The 18,863-nt window shown below is 37.1% G+C and overlaps 1 protein-coding gene across 4 annotated transcripts in view; it reads right to left on the reverse strand.

Moving 5' to 3' along the window:
• The window catches only part of TENT2 (terminal nucleotidyltransferase 2), a 48,538-nt gene extending 31,914 nt beyond the window's left edge, over positions 1-16,624 (reverse strand). Inside the window, exons 1-9 of one of the 4 annotated variants that reach the window (XR_002465515.3) lie at positions 16,462-16,624; positions 14,556-14,747; positions 13,809-13,940; positions 11,616-11,871; positions 10,346-10,460; positions 10,133-10,224; positions 9,294-9,360; positions 3,926-3,995; positions 288-364 (exon numbers count right to left, since the gene is read on the reverse strand). Coding sequence is in view for 3 of the 4 variants with exons in the window: in XM_021531121.3 (XP_021386796.2) it covers positions 288-364; positions 3,926-3,995; positions 9,294-9,360; positions 10,133-10,224; positions 10,346-10,460; positions 11,616-11,871; positions 13,809-13,940; positions 14,556-14,710 (964 nt within the window). In the remaining variant the exon portion in view is untranslated. Of the gene's footprint in view, positions 1-287; positions 365-3,925; positions 3,996-9,293; positions 9,361-10,132; positions 10,225-10,345; positions 10,461-11,615; positions 11,872-13,808; positions 13,941-14,555; positions 14,748-15,958; positions 16,353-16,461 lie in introns of those variants that run through there. The other 3 variants (XM_021531123.3, XM_021531121.3, XM_021531122.3) reach the window with 3 other exon arrangements.
• Positions 16,625-18,863: the final 2,239 nt, after the last annotated feature.

Below are 18,863 nucleotides of genomic sequence, written 5' to 3' on the forward strand. Positions count from 1 at the left end.
TTATCTGCAGAATACCTGAAGTAGCCCTTGTAGTATGGGCCTGAATATGAGGAGTCTTTTTTATCTTCTGAATATTATAGTATTCAATTAAAAACATACAGCTGTTTTCTCCATATATTTAGAATGAGCAACAAGAACTTAAAGCTACTTAATGTAGATAAATAGGTAAATATATATATCTATTAAATTTTAACTTTAGTCTATTAAATTTTCATAGCATATCAATACCAAAATACAAACTCTATAAGCAAAGTTAAAATAAATAAAAAAATAAAATAAAAACTTACTGAATGCATAGCTTCTCAGAAGGAATGTATTTCTTATACCTATCACATTGTTTACATTCAAGTCGAAATCCACATTGCTATTAGGGAGGAAAAAAAAATGAAGCATCATGGTATTTAATTTCTGAATGTTTACTACCTACCTTATGACAGATACTGGGAAAAATAATTTTAATTTAAAGCCCTAGAAACTTTCTTTAGAGCTTCAAATGCCATGATTTAGTTTTGTTTAGAGTTCCTGAGCCACTTACAGACTTGAATTCCTTTGTTATAAAAATGTAATTGTTGTTTTACATGAAGAATACATGTAGATGCAAATTTAGACTCTAGGACAACTTAGGATATCTTTTTTAATTTTTACCCAATCTTTCTCCCAACTACACTTGCACTACATGATTTACTACAGATAACTTTTGATAACAGGAAGGATTCTCTGAGGTATTAGTTTAGGAAATTATGCCAATGAACTGTGAAAAAGAACTGGAAGTGGTCAGAAGGTAAGACCCATTTCTGCAATGACAGTAAGAGAGACTCAGTATGTAGGAATAAAACCAATTCTGAATAAACACTACCTGTTGTGCAATAAAACACTTTCTGTACATTTTATTCTGTTAAGATTAAGTAAGGCAAACAAGCACTAACTGCTTTATTTATAACACAACCTGCCCCAATTTTAATTTCCTACTACTATATAGAGCCTAACTAATCACAGAACTCAAGAAATGACATTGCATTCATGGTCAATAAACCATATCAACACTAACTTGCAACAGGAAGAGCCTATTATTAGACAAAGAAGTAGCTGTATATGTGATATACAGCTATTTCCATTTTACATGCACAAGTTTGATTCACATAGCATTTGTTCACCCAAACACTTTGGATTTTCTTTATTACATAAGGGGAAGATGGACCTGAAATTCATTAAATTTGTAAAAGACAATTTGAGGCCTACTAGAAATTTTTCATGTATTTTGAACATTTTACATTTTTTAAATCTTTTATACACTTTTTACATCAAAACATTCTTTGCATCAAAACTACTGCGTAATTTTTAAGCTGAGTTAGTATCAAGCATAACCTTTTATATGTTTTAAGAATATAGTACATAACAGTACAGGAAATAAACAAGTTTCAAAGCTTCAGGTACCACATCACAGTTGTAAATATAAGCATGAACATCCATAAGAATAGTAACTGCATGTTCAAATATAACAAAAAATGTCAGATTGCATGTGTAATTCCAATTAATCCAAATTGACAAGCTTATTTACCATATGCTTATTGAAGCAAGTTCTACTGCATGTTTACTCTGCATGTTTAATACCTGTTGCAGTGGTGGCAAGTGAAAAATGTTTTGTAATGCCTGGACTCAAGTTCTACTAAAAAGCACTAAAGGAGAGGAAAAGAGTCAACTGCACATCAACTGTAGCAGAAGAGGAAGATTTTTGTATCTTCTGTAGTATAATAATCATGATAACTGATCAAAGGCTTGTTGGGAAGCAGAACCACATTAGAATAATTTCCTGGGAAAAACTACCAAAAAAGACGGTAAATCTTTAAGTGCAGTTGATCATCTCCTACTTTTACAGCACTATAAACCCCCAAGTTTAAAGGTTATATAAGAACAAATACAAACTGAATGTTTTCTCATTCACTGAATCAAAGTAAGGGAAAACAGTCATTTTCAGTTATATATGAAATATATATATATATTTCAGTTAATGGTAACACATTAGAATGTTCATCTCCAGATACAGAGATAACACCCATTGAATTCAACCACCTTCTCCCAGCAGCTGGGCATCAAAAAACTAGCTCTCACAGGAAGCTTGTAATGTTTAGTTTCAATTTAGGCAAACACAGGCTTAGTGCCCTGGGTACAGGATATCCAATCCATTTTGCAAGACCTCTGGGAAAAAAACATATGTGTACATGTTTTTGTACATCAGAGCCTACAAAATAGAAGAGGCCAGTGAGAGCCTGGAGAGAGACAAATGCTTAAATAAAAATACAAAACATGAAGGTGACAGGTTATGTAAGAGTAAGATAACTGTAAAGACAGAAAACAAAACAAAAACAAACTACAATTAAAAAAAATCCCAACCCAAAATTATATTCACCACCACTCCTCTCTTCCACAAAAGCAATGTGGATGATGGAAAACCAGATAGCGAACAATACTGCTTTTAACTCTGCAAAAATAAAATGTGCTGCTTCTATTCTTAGAAGATCATACTTTGATTTAGTGGGAAATAAAGAGTTCTTTAAATCCTATCTGTAAGGTATACAATTATCATGACTTACTTTTTGAAAGTGACTGTACTATGGGCTGTAAGACCTCAATCTTCTTACAAAATCACTTCCATCTGTTCCCATACTAAAGGTCTCTTTTTAAAGTTTATTTTCTCATTTTAAATTGGGGAAAAAATATTCTTGCTATAATCCCGTAACTCATTCAATATTTGTACCAGGAGTATATAATTTCATTTATATATTAAAAGACTAGCATTGCTATATGTAGCTAATCTAAATAACCCAAATTTTAGCTTGACAAGTACCATACTTTCAGGAAGCATGGAAGAAACTACCTTCTGTACTATTAAAAGAGAAAGTAAAAAGCATTCCAATTTTTAAAAGGTCAGCAATTATACTCAAGTAAATATGGGACTGGATGAAGAAAAAATGTAAAGCAAAAACCCCAACAAGTGTGTATAATCTCAGATGAAACAAAAGGTTAAACTGATGCTATAGATTAGTTCAAATTGTAGACATGACAGATTTAGTTTTATCAGGGCAGGAACCTAGCCATGATAAAACTAAAGGTATAGTGTGATAAAAACATGTTGCAATATGCTTTCATAGGGAGGGGTCAGAAAAGTATGCTTATTTGTTTTTAAAAGACAGAGACAGGGTTGCAAAATTTTAGAACTGTATAGACAGGTTAAGAGAGCCACATTGGTGTTCAAAGACAGGTTAAGAAAGCTACAAAGTTGTTCGAAGTCCAATTTACAAAGAAGGGTGAAACGATGTTACTATAGGAAACTGATACATATCAGTGTTACAAAACGCAGCCAATGAGCCCAATAAACATTACTCAAGACTGTCAACATATTTCAATGTTTGCATGACTTTTTCCTATCAGATACTTTTATCACACACAGTAAGAAAGACATTATTATCTGTCCTAGTGCATCCCTCTAAATTATTCTCATAATGAATATACAATGAATACAGAAAATATCACCACAAACTAGTTTGTTTCAGTGTTGTTTGTACAGCTCAATAGCTATGTCTGCTCAGCAAGTAAAATTATATTTCACAACAGTTTTTTTCCTACCACTGTTTTTTCCATCAAACCATTTATTAACTTGGAGTCCACTATGTACAAATAACCTACAGAAATATGTGATGTACTGCTTCTAAATCACATCACAGGAACCAAATAGCATCTCAGCTACAAGAGGTGCTTCAGACCATCAAGGCAATAAGCTGACTGTCACTGCATACTAGTTTGTGATACAATTACAGCACCACGCAAATAAACACACAAAACGGTAGGACTACTCAAAAGGGCAGTACATATATAGAATACTTTCCCATGTCAAGGTCTAAAAGATTAGGTTGAATAGAATACTTGCCTGACTTTATCCCTGAATTTCACTATTGGCACTTTTGCTCTGATCAGCTGAGGTCGCTCAATGTAGCTTGCTAAAAGGGAGAAGGATATGCAATTAAGTTTCATGCAAGATCCAGATATTAATAAAAGATCCTGTAATAGAATATAACAGACTAATTTGTAGCAAATAGGAGCTTATTAAAGTTAGCAGAATTGTGCTAAACTAGGTAACCTTTAGCAACTGTAGCAAAAAAACAAGCTACAAAAGCAGGTGGAAAACCCCCCACAACTAAACATCACAGAAAATATAAGTAGAATACAAAGTAGAAGACTTTTCTGAGGGAAATATATTCCAGAAGTTTTAACATAAGGACTACAATCCTTTCATGGAACAGTACTTGTAATACAAATCCTGAATAGTTGTAATTAAGGTACAAAAATAAAGGAGCAAGAACATATCCAACCAGGATTGGCTAGTGACAGGCTTAAAACATATTTTGAAAACTGTTAATTTGAATTATAAAGTACATACCAGGAAATGCTACTGAAAACACAACAATGCTTTCTATCAAAAATGGAATAAGCTTTATCTGCCTTTTGTTTTAACAGTGATAGGACATGCAATAAAATCCACGTTGATGATGATTATCAGATGATTACCTGCACAGGATAGACCAACAGGCTCAATACCAGACCATCCAAATTCACACATATTAAGCTCAGCCACTCACATAGAGCTACCAAATGCACCCTCCACACTCAGCTTCCCAAAGCTGTTGCATCAGCCATATTGTTGTGAATTCCCTAGACTTCATGATACCTAAGCCTACTATATTCAGTAGCTTCCCACAATCATGAATGAACTGTGCCCAAGAAAGTAATAGAAAATAAAGAGTCTGTAGCTTATATGGTATGAAATTGGACAAAAGGTGTAATTTTAGTAATTACTTCTGTTGCCAAATCTAGGACCACTTGAATTTGTCCATATCCAACATCATACATTTTCACATTGTTTTTATAAATTAACCTCAGATTAGCACAAATAAGCATGTGCAGTATATGTAATACAGACTTAAAACCAACCTTGAATAAAATTACTTTTTCTTTCCCTCCAGAAAAAGCAACAAGATACTTCTATCAGCTGAACAGCCAGCTTGATTAAACAGCATCATCTCCATTGCTTTTGTATGAAAAATTCAGATTTGATGGAACAAAATTTGTGCAATACTCAAAATAAACTTTTTTTTTTAAACTTTCTAAAACTGTATTGTGTATATGCATAATCAGACAGATTTGACCTGAGGCAATGTTTTATCTGGATTTTAATGCATTGCACAAGCCTAAGCAACACACAGATTGGCACTCAGAAAAAAAGACAATCTTACTAATTTACTGATATTAAAGGGAGAATCTTAAATTAACTGCTTCAATTCATGTTCACTGTCTGCTAAATTAACACAAGCATCCACTCATTCTAGTTGCACCTTCGACACATCCAGGACTCTCTCCATCATCCCATAATATTTTTAAAGTGAGAGTCTAAAGCATGCAGTGCTCTCTACCTCCTCTCTATTCACTAACAAATTTAAGACAATGACTCCCAATGAACTAACACATGGTAGGCAATGGTGAACGTCCACCTGTATGCCACAGCAATTCAACTTTCCTCACTATGAACCTTCCTAATGCTCTTTGGAGGTAAACTGAACTCATTCTAGTGACAATCTACTTCCAAACACATCCTTGTCTGTAAATGTCTCCCTACACTTGATGATGCTTGTGTCAAATTAGCTGGTTAAGAAAAGAAGATACAGCCCAAAGCATAATCCAAATCTGTTTCACAGGGTGGTAAAAAGCAAAGAAGAAGGTAAAAGAGGTAAGAGGAAGTTAGAAGGCAGTAACTTCCTGCTGATATCCTCTTTCTCGGCTCAGACCAATGATGCTGTTAGCAGAATCTATATTGTACCTTAGATATACATACAGGGGAAGAAACAGTCCCAAATACAGGGTGTGGAATTTTGAAGGTTGTGTAAATGCCTTAGTAAACTGACTATGTGATCATGAAAGCTACAACCAGAGAGGGTACACCAAAATACAAGAAAAGAAATCTATACAGCTGCTCCACAGTTTTAGGCATATTATGGAAAGGTCATGAACACCACTTCATTTTAGCAAAAAGCAATATAAATGGCTTCAAAGAAGACTAAGCACTGCTTCATATATAACTTATTAATGCAGAATTTCAGACTGAAGAGCTTAATTCCCTCTCTTCTTTTACAGACTGAAAGATTAAGCAATTGTGCAGAATATTAATCCCAAGCATGGTATATGCCAGAAAGATCCTTGATATCCTGGGCACATAGCCTACTCTTACTTATCAATTTGGTTATATTAGAGAAGGAGAAACTGGACAACACAGAAGTCTGAATTCACATTCATGAAGAATCTAGAAAGGTACAACCCACCACAGGATGAAATAACTGCTGATTTTTTGGAATTCCTTCAGTGATCTGCACAGTCCTTGAAAGTCATTCAACTCAGCTCAAATTCTTTTGCTTGTCCCAGCTGTTACACATTTCCCACTAGAACAGTATTATGCAGATTCTACTCTGATACCCTACTCTCAATGCTACTGCACCTCTTCGTAAATCTAAGGGAAAATAAGTGCTTTGCTATTTATGCAGACAGTAAATACTTGTCAACCTAATCCTATCAAGGTATTTTTCAAATGAATCCCACACAGATGAATCTGAAGTGAGGAATCAGTCTGACATTTACTCTCAGTGGTTTAGATATACACAAAAACAATTAATAAAATATCAGAAGCTTTTTCCCACTTTTCTCTGTTATTAGACTACTCAAAAACAGCACACATTTTCATTTTAGTTGGTATTCTAGATGCAGAATTACAACATAGAAAAGCCTCAGCTATAAGACTTAGAATCTGATGGGACTAAAACTCCTTGCTCAGACTTGTTACCTTTTACAAACCTAAAACAAGCTAGAGTTTACACAAATTTTGAATCCACTTCCCAAACCTCCTAATCTAACAATTGCATTCAACTTTATATGAAGGGTAAAAGAGATGGCACTTAAAGTTCTGTAAACAAAACAAATTGTGAAAGGGACTGATCTAATTTGTACTTGGAATGCTTCTTCATTTATCCATCAAAGAATTAGGGCAAAATAAGCACAGAATCAGACTTTTACTGTCCTTATATCGGAATGCACAGCAACACTGCAGAGTGTAAGAACAAAGAGATATTGTAAGAGGCACAGACATAAAAAACTTCTCCCAAGTTTCTGAACCAAAGTGATCTGGAAAAGAGTTAAAAAAGCTCTAAAACTTTACCTATGCCACAAATACCCTCTTTATTTCTTTTTGCCCTTTAAGTCTTTCAAAAAACCAGAGCAACAAGTTATTTATTTTAAATAGCATCTTATATTTTCTCCCTGTTGTTTCTCTTCCATCTTGACACACACTTTGCTAGCTTTTGTGTTTGGCCCGAACTATGTTTGTTTCCGTTCTCTCATATGAAGGAACAGTAAGTTTTATGAGTGTTCACACACTTGTTGAGAACATACTGCAGTCTTTCTTCTACAGAAAAAGAAAGAAATACTTAACTAATATTGTCAGAGAGGTATTACCTTAAAATTATAGGATACTATCATACATGCTAACAGGGCAGCACAAAACTTGAAAATAATTACCAGAAGCAGCTTCATACATTTTATGTAGACAGGCTCTCCTTGATGTATAGTAAGCACTACTGAGAACAACTAAAACTTCAGTGTGTTACCAACATTATTTTCATATTAAATCCAAACCACAGCACTGTATCAGATGCTAAGAAGAAAATTAACTGTCTCACCTGAGACCAGGACACCTCCTGTTCCAGAAGTACTAAACCTTAGCATAACTGAGCTACAGCTAGTAAATTAGCTAAATCTAGGTGTAAAGACCCATGTGGCAAAGCCTTTTGGTTTTGAACATTTTTAACCAACTTCTGTCTCCTAGTTGTATTCACAAAACATCCATACACAAACACAGGACAGATTACTACAAACAGTAATTAATGCGACAGTGATGTTAAGATTCTGAAGAGATGATGTAAGAGAACTGCATACCCCAACAAACAGAGCCTGACAGGAGTGGCAATCTCAGCAGCACTTTGTCCTGCCTTAACTTCCATATTGTGATTAAACCAAGCTGACCAAATGCACTTGCAAGGTATCAGAGAATTACAAAATCAAAAATGGGCAAAGGCACAAATCACTTGGGGATCACTTCTACATGACTATCACATCTTTCTGATACTGGTAAACAAACCTGATTTTGTCTAAGACTTTGTAACAGAACAAGAGCTCTTGAAAAAAACTGCTCATTTAGAAGCTTCTTGAACCTTGAAAACACACGAATGTATTATCACTGTGCTATCAGAAAGCAATGGAGAGAGCTGCACCACAGACAAACCCAGATTAATTTTCAGACTTATGCAAATGTTCATAATCGGTAGTAATAAGCATTAAATATCAGATGCCTATTCAGCAATAGATGTATCAAGTCTTTCTTCTACATGAGCTGTTAAAATCTGTGCATACATACTTGCAAACAAAGAAATTTTGAAGTCTACATTTAAATTTATAGTTTGTTCCTTTTAGGACTGCAGGACTGTTCAGAACATCACTATAAGGAGTAGCATCAAAGAATCTACCACAAGTCTGGGAAGCAGCACAATAAAGTCATTTATATCAGTAAATGTTAGAGTATTTCATAATTCAAAGGAAGATACAAAAGCCTCTTTGAAGTAGAAGGCTTTCACATTTAGGTCAAGAACTACCTATGTGAATTCTTAATCGGAAGGGAGTCTAAACAATAAGCTAAAGAAATTATGAATTGACATGTTTTATCTGTATGTGCTAGCATTGTCAACATTTATTACTTTCTTCGTTAGGCCCCTAAGTTAATTATTTCTCAAAAGAAAAAAAAATAATTCTACACAGTCTACTGTGAGTGACATCTTATTTTAGAAATCCTTAAAGAGTATATTTCCCAGGAAGACACTGCAATCTAAGATATTAGCAAGAGTACACTAACAGAGGTTTCCCAAAAAGAAAGCTACTCCGTCTAATTTTTTTCCACACCTCAAAAATCATCTGAGATATTACCCATTATTGAAGTCCCTTAGTTTTCAGGAAAAACTGTTGTTTTTCTAATTGTCATTCATCAGCATCAAGTAACATTACTAAATATTTATAGTTTTTCTTCAAAGAGTAGTATGATTAGAACCTAAACAAGACACACTTACATACATTAGTTGCAATTGAGCATCAACACTTCTTCTAGAACTGACAATAATCTTATCACCTCACTTTAGATGGTAACTTACAAAGTTTAGTAGTGAAGAGTTTTTGGACTAAGCTGAGTATATGTCTTGCTTCGGTCTTCTGATTCACCTGAAATGTGGAATTAAAATTAATAAAAGAATTTGGTATCTCTCATTTAAACATTAAAAGTAAGCATGCTTTGCTTTTAAAATGAAATTAGTTCTCAGAATAATACATGAACATGAACACCAACACATTCTACAGCCTACATACACATTTATCACAGTAAATGCCAGACAGAAAAATCCATACTCAATATTCAAGGTGATTATCCAACATTCAAAAATCACAGACCTAGATGAAAACCTAGCCCCATTTATACAAAAATGCCCTCTTTTTTCCTTTAAATTATGCTTCAATTCTTTCAAGATTATAATCTATTTAAATTTCTTTCAGATATCCCTTCTGTTTACCTAATTTCTACTCACAGTATTTTTCCTCACTAAAAATATTTAAGATACTAAATACATTTTTATTCCTGATCACTAAAATTGGTAGCTATGAATCTAAATAATATGAAATTTTACTTATTAGAAATTGTTTCTACATTTATAAGAGTTCTCTAACCAGTTTTCTTCATCATTCTAGGCATCTGCTTCCCTTTTGCATTATTTTTGCACTTATGAATTGAAGGTAAAGCTTTAAAAATACGTTTTGTTAGGTTGTTAGGGTTGAGTTAGTATCTGCACATTACTGGGCTCATAATTTGCAGATATTATGAGTGGACGTTATTAAATCAACAAGATTTGAGCATTTTTTTATCATTTCAGGATCCAGGCTTTTAACAGCACATAGATAAAACCAGACTTTGTTTTAACTACATACATCTTAAACTACTTACTGGTTCTTCTTTAACCACCAGGCACAAATCACCATCACTAGTACGAGTGCCAAATCCATTCAGTGAGGACCCAACCAAAAAAAGTCTGCTCTCTGTAAAAGAAGAGTAACAAAAAATAAACATGACATGACATATTATAGTTTGAGAGAAAGAGAGAATCACAAACTTGAAGAACATGCAAACTGATATTACGTAATTAGATTCAACACATACGTGGAAAAATTAGCTGAATTTCTCTCTGGAGTTCTTTTCTGCAAAGTTCTTTTCTGTTCAAATCAGAGGGCTGCTGACAACATACTTGAAACCACTCCAAAACCTGTTTACTTAACTGGACACACACATACAAAAAGTAAAGACATAGAAAAGTGAACATGTGAACATTCTTTCTTGCCACGGATGCAATTACATGAAACACAGAAGACTGTTTTTTTTTTTAATGCAAAGCCCAGCACCATTTCACATGACCTACTCCACTGTCTAGAGTTTGACTGCACTTAAACTCACAATCAATAGTTCCTTAAAGAAATTTCTGCTAAGTTTTTAAATTTAAATTTGTTCCATTTATTATAGAATGGCAAACCACAGAAAATGATTTCTGCATTATCAGTACATGCAGTATTTCAGGGAATAAGTAGTGAAAGACCAGAGGCATTTTCTGCTGACTTTATTGTCAGCAGTTTGTCTACCAGTAATAGGGAGAAAAATATCATTAAAAAACCTGATTTAAATTAGCTTTACTTTTTATCCCACATAAACAAATTAAGAAGTCACATCTCTGTTGGAAGGAGATATTGACTGTTCTCCCTTCCCAACACTGTTACATTCTATAATCAACAGGCATATTTACACTAAAAAACTCAAACCCCTTCTGTCATGTAGATGCAGAATAAGAAACAGCTCTGAAGTCCACTCCATTCTCTTCTATATTCCAGAACAGCTATAACAATAACTCTTATGCTTTCTTTAAAAGAGGTAGCAAACATCTTTACAGGTCAAATACTGTATGGGCTTCTCTTATATTACTACGGTGGATTTCTTTTTAGTCAGGATTTTCTCCACATCCAATCATATGAGAAATGGACTATTCTCCAACTTTTACTTCCTACAGCAGACATACAGGTTTCTTGATGTCAGGATGTAAATGAACAACACAAGGAAACAATACTCTGATTTCCCTTGCCATCATAAAAATGCTTCAAACCCAAGCACAGACAAGGAAGTGATACAGAACAAGTGATACAGAACCACATGGCAGTTATGCTTATTGATACTACTTCTAATGGTGGCTTATCAATATCCCATGATACTGTCAAAACCCCTGACTGGTACCACTTACTGATACTACTTCTAAGGGCAGCTTACCAATAGATATCCCATGATACTGTCAAAATCCCTGGCAGAAATGTCTGTGGTCTCCTACAGTACCTCTACATTCTGCCTACTCAGAAGACAGAAGTAAAGCACAGGTACAGAAAGCCATTACCTCGTCCTTGGCAACAGGGAGCTTGATTTCTGTAGGAGCTGGAAACAAAGTATCTTGAAAAGGAGGGACACATCCAAGTAAGACTGGCGAGCCATGAGCATGCAACACTGGAGACGGAACTGAAACTGAAGCTGGGAAGGAGCGTCTACCTTCTTCTGGCAAAGGCACTGCTTGGTTAACTACAGCTGTATCAGAATCATGGGAATGAATCCTCTGCCGTTTGGCATCATCTGGAACACGCTGTTGACTTTGTCTCCTAGAGAGAGAGACACTGTGTAATTCCTCTAGTTCACAAGCTCCAAGTTATGATTAAAAGACAGTTTCTACAAAGTTCAAATACTAATACTTAATGGCATAAATACTTCACTAAGCTCAAGTATGCTGTAGAAGAGGTGTGCCCATCCTAGGTACTATGTGAAACAAACCTGGAATCGGAAAAGAGAACATAAAATCGCAGAAATGAAACTACATTGTGAGAACCCCAGCCTTGTTTTGGGGCCACATGTGGTGGTGAAATTCCTCCTCCAACCCGTGCTTCCAAAGAAAAACTCCGCAGGCTTTAGCTGTTCGGTCTCAAGGCAGTTTATTGCTAGTTATCTAACAGATTATGTTCTTGGACTGCAGCTATTTGATCAGTGGCCTGGGTAGAGGCACACACACACCCTGACATCCTCTCTATCTGCTGTCTTCTTCGTCTCTCTCTCCGCCCAGGGCTGCTGCTATCTTTTATATGATATATTACGTATAACATGTTTACAATTATTCCCCAATACCTACTACCTACGTTGCCAAGTGTTTTTCTACTCTAAACCAATCTATGAGTGCCAACATCACCAAGAACATGGAGGTAAGGAAGAAGAAGGAAGAAGGATGGGTTCAGCCCACTTTCCTCCATCTTAGAACTTCTGACCCCCATGTACAAAGTAAAAACCCCCCTGTACATGCACTAAAACCCCCCTGTACAATACTAAAAAAATTTCCCCTCTACTTTGTAACTACTTTTACTATACTATCTAACCTTTTGTGACTGCTCGTTCCACCTCCAAAGTTGGTAATTCATTCCATGGCTCAAACTCAAAATCACAGTTGTTTTTCAGCTGTCTGCCAGGGTCTAGAATGCTTCTGACCAAGGCCTGGAACCTCTAAAAATGTCTGAGAGACATTTTGAGTTCCCACACTACATGAGAACTGGATTGATGTGATTCTTTAAGGCAAGTGTCTGCATTTAGCCAACTGAAATCTACATGACAAATTTGTTTAAGCTGACTACAAAACTCCCAGCATAGCACTATTTGTCATAGAACAGACTGCTCAAGAGGAAATTATGCAGGCAGCACGAAACCAGGAGCTTCCTTAGTCCATGGGATAATTACACACTCAGCTATAACTTAATAGCATTTATTTGATTGCGCTTATTTTTTCATGTTAGATTTGGTGGAGAAATAGCATTCAGGAGATAGTACTGAGGACACATAGAATCTCCTTCCAATCAGTTGATTCCCACAATTACTAGAAACATGTATCAGCTAGAATATCTGAACTAATAAAGAGAACAGGATTTTTTATAAAGCATTAAAAGAAAATTAAACCCTACATTTATGCAAAATTTCCCTTTCTGTGGTAACTAAAATAACAAAGGTAGTAATGTAAATTCAAGTTAATAAAAAAAAGTACAAAACCTAGGTTTCCATAAAATCCTCTTTAAAAAAAAGAACTTACACATGCTTGAATTTAATACCTTGCATTTGAAAAATAATACATCACATAGTTAAGAAAAGGAAAAACAATGTGCCATCAGGAAAGCATGACAATTCCCATAAAATCTTGAGGGTGCACTCTTTATTTTTAACATGACAAATTAACAGGAAAAGAACATTCGTTGACACAAACCAGTTTAAAGTCAAGCCCACACAGACCACAATTCACTGCAGTAAATATATAAATCACTTAATCACTTCTGCAAGTCTACAGAGGCCAGTAGAGAAAATCTAGGAAGTCAGTTCTGAGTACTAAGATTCTCAAACAGATACAATGCTTTAAAGAGCTAATACATGGCCGGTTTCCATCAAAAAGAAAAAAGTATTCAGTACTGCAATTTCTAACATAACTGAAACTGCACAAAAAATTGATATCAGAGGAACTTCACAACCACCATTACAACCACTATTAGTCACACACATTCAATGAACTTACTTTCTTCCTTGAAATGACATCAGGACATCTGACGTAGACACTGGACTGCCACTTCTATAAGTCACTGGTTTAACAACTGGAGTAACAACTGGAGTAACTTCAATGCTCCCATTCAAAACAGCTCTAGAAAGACTACAGTCAGTAACAATATTCATAAGATAACCAAGATACTTTTCATGGGTTGGTAGTTGTTGTTAACTGAATATTAAATTCTACAAGTTCTGTCATTTGGGTTGTTTTTAGAAGGACTACGTCTTTCTTTTGTATTCAATATGAAGATATATTTCAGTTTATAATATGTATTTCATTAAAAACAGAAAATGCTCATTCTTGACAGCATATGTATAAGAAAGGGTTAGCAAACAAATTCATTTGAGGAACTTTTAAATTCAAAAGCCTAAACAACACTACAGTGTCTTCAAATACAAAATCAAGAATAAACGTTTCTTCTCCTTCTCATGGTCTTCCTGTTTTCCCCAATAAACAAATATGATTGAAGATCTTTAAAACTGAACTGTGGATTAACAATTCTGATCAGTGCAATTACATCTCATGTATTATTCATCGCAGGTGAGCATTTAGATTTGCAGGTCCATAAGATAAATTATATAGCTGTTTTTTATTTGCATGACATCTTCACATTTTGTGAAGTTCAGTGCAGTTCAATGTTATAGTGAAAACCATCCTCTATGAAGAGAAATATTTCTTTCAGACCCAACCCCTACTACCAAATCTTACTGTACTTACACTGCGCTGCGAAAATGAAACGTAGGAACGACAATTTGCTGGGGAGAAAGAAGAGTAGGAGGTATATTTACAGGAAGTTTAGTGAAGAAAGTACTCTGTTGTTGATATTTTGGAGGAAAGGGTGGACGACCCAAGTTGGAAGAATTTGGGAACATGCTCCTTTCTACTCGAAGTGAACATGTATCCTTTTATCTAAAAAAAAAAAAAACAAAAAAAACCACAGAAAGAAAGAAAAAAAAATAAACCAAAAAGAAATACCAGTTACCTTTTAAGGTCTTGGTTTAAAAATTCAACTAAGCTAGAATATACTTCCAGGAATTGCTTAAGCAGGTGATCACAGGACCTACTTTGAGTATTAGACACTGAATAAAAATACTGCACACTTTGAAATTTCATAATTACTGCTTACTTTATTTATGTTTAAAAGTGAATTTTTATATGACCCCCCCCTCAATCTTAAGTTTAATTTTAAAAAAATGCCACGTCACAAGACATAACAGTTTTCATTTCAGGGAAAAGTACCATGTACAGCAGTATTTGAATTTGTTTCGTATTTGAAACATTCCACAATGAGGTTCACAATATATGGAAAGAAACTCCTGAGTACATCATAAGAGCATGAAGGTGCAGCTAATCATGAACTACAAGTTAGGTCATGAAGTTAGTATTTTTTCACAACATGAAATGTAAAAAAAGCAGAAAAATTATTACACCAATTGCAACTAAGTTAATCATGCTTTATTATACATATATAGTACTATTTTACTGAACAGATTCTGTCACAGAAAAATATAGATTTACTATCTTTTTGACTAAAAATTCATTTTGGTACAACTAGCCAGATAGCTCCTACTGTCACTGCAGACAGCATTAGGACAGAGCATAAGAGAATTAAGAAGGAGTTTATATGGTTTGGGTTTGCTCCTTATTTCCTGTGATAAGAACCCACACTAGTTAATAGAAAATAGGTGCACATTGCTGTACTAGCTCTAAGAGAAAGCTATTACGGTTCTTATTTTTATTCCCCATTTGATGAGGTAGGTGAGGGGAAGCATTATGCATTATGAAAGTTACTCTTTGGATGTTCACTTTCAGTTCTCCTGAAGAAATCACATCATGTTGCATAACAAGTAAGTCACTTGACATTTAGTCTGGATGAGTATTTATGTGCTGTCCAAACTTTTCCATTTCCAGTAGACAGAACAACAGTTAACATGCCTCACTCCCCTCTGAGCAGATCAGGCAGCCTGCACAGCAAACCGTACAGATAAGCCGTTTATGGATACAACTAGCTAGTAACAGAACGATGAGCGAGAATTCAAGAGTTAGGCACAGAAGAAACACATGTTCGGTTTAGCCTTTGAAGCTGTAAACACCAAGAAGACCAGCAATGGAGGAGTTACCTTTCCGAAACCAAAACAATGCAGCAACACCGCTGTCTCACAACAGCGACAAGGACCTGTACCGTGATTTCCAGCACTGGTTACCTCGCCAGGAATTGACAGGCTCTTCTAAACAAGCTCCGTAACTTACAGTTCAGGGGTCTTTGTCCCTTTGAGCACTGTTTCTAAACAAGCACTTATCTCCCACAGAGCCAGACGAGTGAACGCGCAGGTAAGCACACGGAAGCACACGGAAGACACGGAAACACACGGAAGCACACGGAAGCACACGGAAGCTCACGGAAGCACACGGAAGCACACGGAAGCACACGGAAGACACGGAAGCACACGGAAACACACGGAAGCACACGGAAACACACGGAAGCACACGGAAGCACACGGAAGCTCGCCAGCCTCCAGCCCCCATACTGGGAGAGGCGTCCGGGCCCGCTGCCACGCCCGGGGCCAGAGCCCGGCCCCCCCACGCGTCCCCCTGGCACACAGGACCCCCACAGGACACTCACGCAGGGTCTGAGCGGAGGCAGGCGGGGCGAGCCTGCGGGCAGCACTGCGCGGGGCGGGCAGCGGAGAGCAGTTTCCGCAGCCGAGCACCGTCCCGGTCTCCGGATGCAGGGACCCGCAGGAAGGAAGGGGCCGGCATGCGGCAGGAAGGGGCCGCGCCGCCGCAGGAAGCACCGCCCTCTCTCTCCCTCTCTCCCTCCCTTCCTCCTTCCCTCCCTCCCTCCCTCCCTCCCTCCCTCCCTCTCCCTCTCTCCCTCCCTCTCCCTCTCTCCCTCCGCTCCTGCGCCGCTTCGCCGCCGCCTCCCGCCGCGGCCGCCCCCTAGCGGCGCGGCGGGACGCATGCGCGGGGCGGGCGCTTTCGTGAGGGGCGGGTGGGAGGTGGCGGCGGAGGCCGGTCCTGGCCGGGCTCGGGGCAGGCGCGGCGGTGCGGCCGGTTTTATTTCTGTAGTTACTGGCAGACTAGCTGTTTCTGAGTACTTCAGAAGTGTGTCTCCAAGATATTGTATTTGGCTAAATACTGGGATTTGGCCGACATGGATTATAAAATTAATCTGGGGTCACAAACATATTGAAATGCTTTGCGCCTGAAGGATGTCAGAAGCAAAATCATACAATCGTAAATGTTGGTAGAAAATTTTTAAGATCCCTGCAGTCAGTCCATCAACCATCCATCCAGCACTACCACTGTAATCCCTAAATTTACCACCCAGCACCACATCCAAACACCTCAAGGACATCTCAAGGTGATTCAATTACTTCCTTAGGCAATCTATTCCAATGCTTAACCACCCTAATAATAGAGAGGGAAAAAAATTAATATGTAATCTGAATCTCCCCTGTCAAAATTAAAGGCTATTTCCTGTAATCCTGCAGGCACCATAGGAAAGACCATCTCCCACCTGGCACCTTCCTTTCAGGGAGCTGTGAAAGTGATAAGGTGCCCCTTGAGCCTCCTCATCATGAGACTAAAGAAACTCAGCTCCCTTGTCTGTTCTTCACATGATGTATTTTCTAGTCCTTTCACCAGCTTTGTTGCCCATCACTTGACACACGCCATCACCGCAATGTCCTCTTTAATGTGATTCCTTCTTGAGGAGTACAGTGTGAGCTCTTGGCAGGAGCAGGTACAGAAACAGTGAGTTTGTGCGTGCATAGATACACTGCTGAAGCTCCCATGTTTGAGAGGGAAAGGGTAAGTTGAAAGCTTCCTGTGCTTCAAAATTCTTAGTGGAGGCTCGCTCAGCTGAGATCAGTCCACAGCTGGAGTTGTTCCTGTTTAAGGTTCTGGCTACTCTGAGATAGGCTTAACAGATAAGAAAGCAACAAAGTGGGACTGCAAATGGACTGGCAAGGGAAAGTCTGGGCTGTGAAAGGACTTCATTGTCTTGGCTATGACATGGAATTTTCCTATAAGGGTCTGTTTGTGGTTAGCATTACGTTTATGAGAGACAAATCCTAGTGGCATACTTGGAATGAAGATGTAAAGCAAAGTTCAGCCACAAAGAAATTTCTCATAAGAACTTTTTATTCTGGTGAGCAGACTGGGGGTGCTTGGGGGGTTGGGATGAGACACAGGTGGACAGTGATGGAAACTGACCAAAGGGATATTCCAGACCATCATGCCCAGGATATAAACTGGGGGGAAGAAGGAAGAACAGAGGGCATTTGGAATTACAATGTTTGTTTTCCTGAGTAACCATGACTTGTGATGGAGTCCAGCTCTGCTGGTTGAACACCTGCCTGTCCATGGGAAGCAGTGAATAAATTCCTTATTTTGCTTATTGTGCTTGCATGCACAGCTTTTGCTTTTTCTATTAAACTGTCTGTATCTCAAGCCATGTTTTCTAACTTTTGCGCTTCTGGTTCTGTCACAGATTTTGATAGTGGAGAAGTGAGGAAGTGGCTGTGTAGCGCTGGTTGCAAGACGGGATTAAACAATGACAATCTTTCTGCATTGTTTGTTTGGAGTCAAGACTTAACTTTCTACTTTCTGCTCAAGACTTAAACTTTGTGTCTTAACTATTAGAAATCTGTGATACAAGTCTTTATAGCTCCCCACCTGCCACATCCAAATTGCATTCTCTGGATCGTTTGACTGCTTTTCTCACCATAATCTATCCATTAACCAAAACATGTGCTGCTTCTAGGTTTCTCACATTTGCCATGAGGTCTATGACAAGTCTAACCTAACACAATCAGTATATTTGGCAGCAGGCAGTGTTTAGAGCAGGTTATTAAAAATCAACATCTTTTTATACAGCAAAAATGAAAAAAGAAAGAAAAAATAATTTAGAAATGCCTTGACTGATTGAAGTAACTTGTGTTGCTATGTATTTTCCTGGTTTCCTTTCCTCTGCTTCTTGGCAAAAGGCACACTGATTTTGTGTTTGCATCAATCGAGATA

Source organism: Lonchura striata, chromosome Z (genome assembly GCF_046129695.1).
Source record: "Lonchura striata isolate bLonStr1 chromosome Z, bLonStr1.mat, whole genome shotgun sequence".
NCBI lineage: Eukaryota > Metazoa > Chordata > Aves > Passeriformes > Estrildidae > Lonchura > Lonchura striata.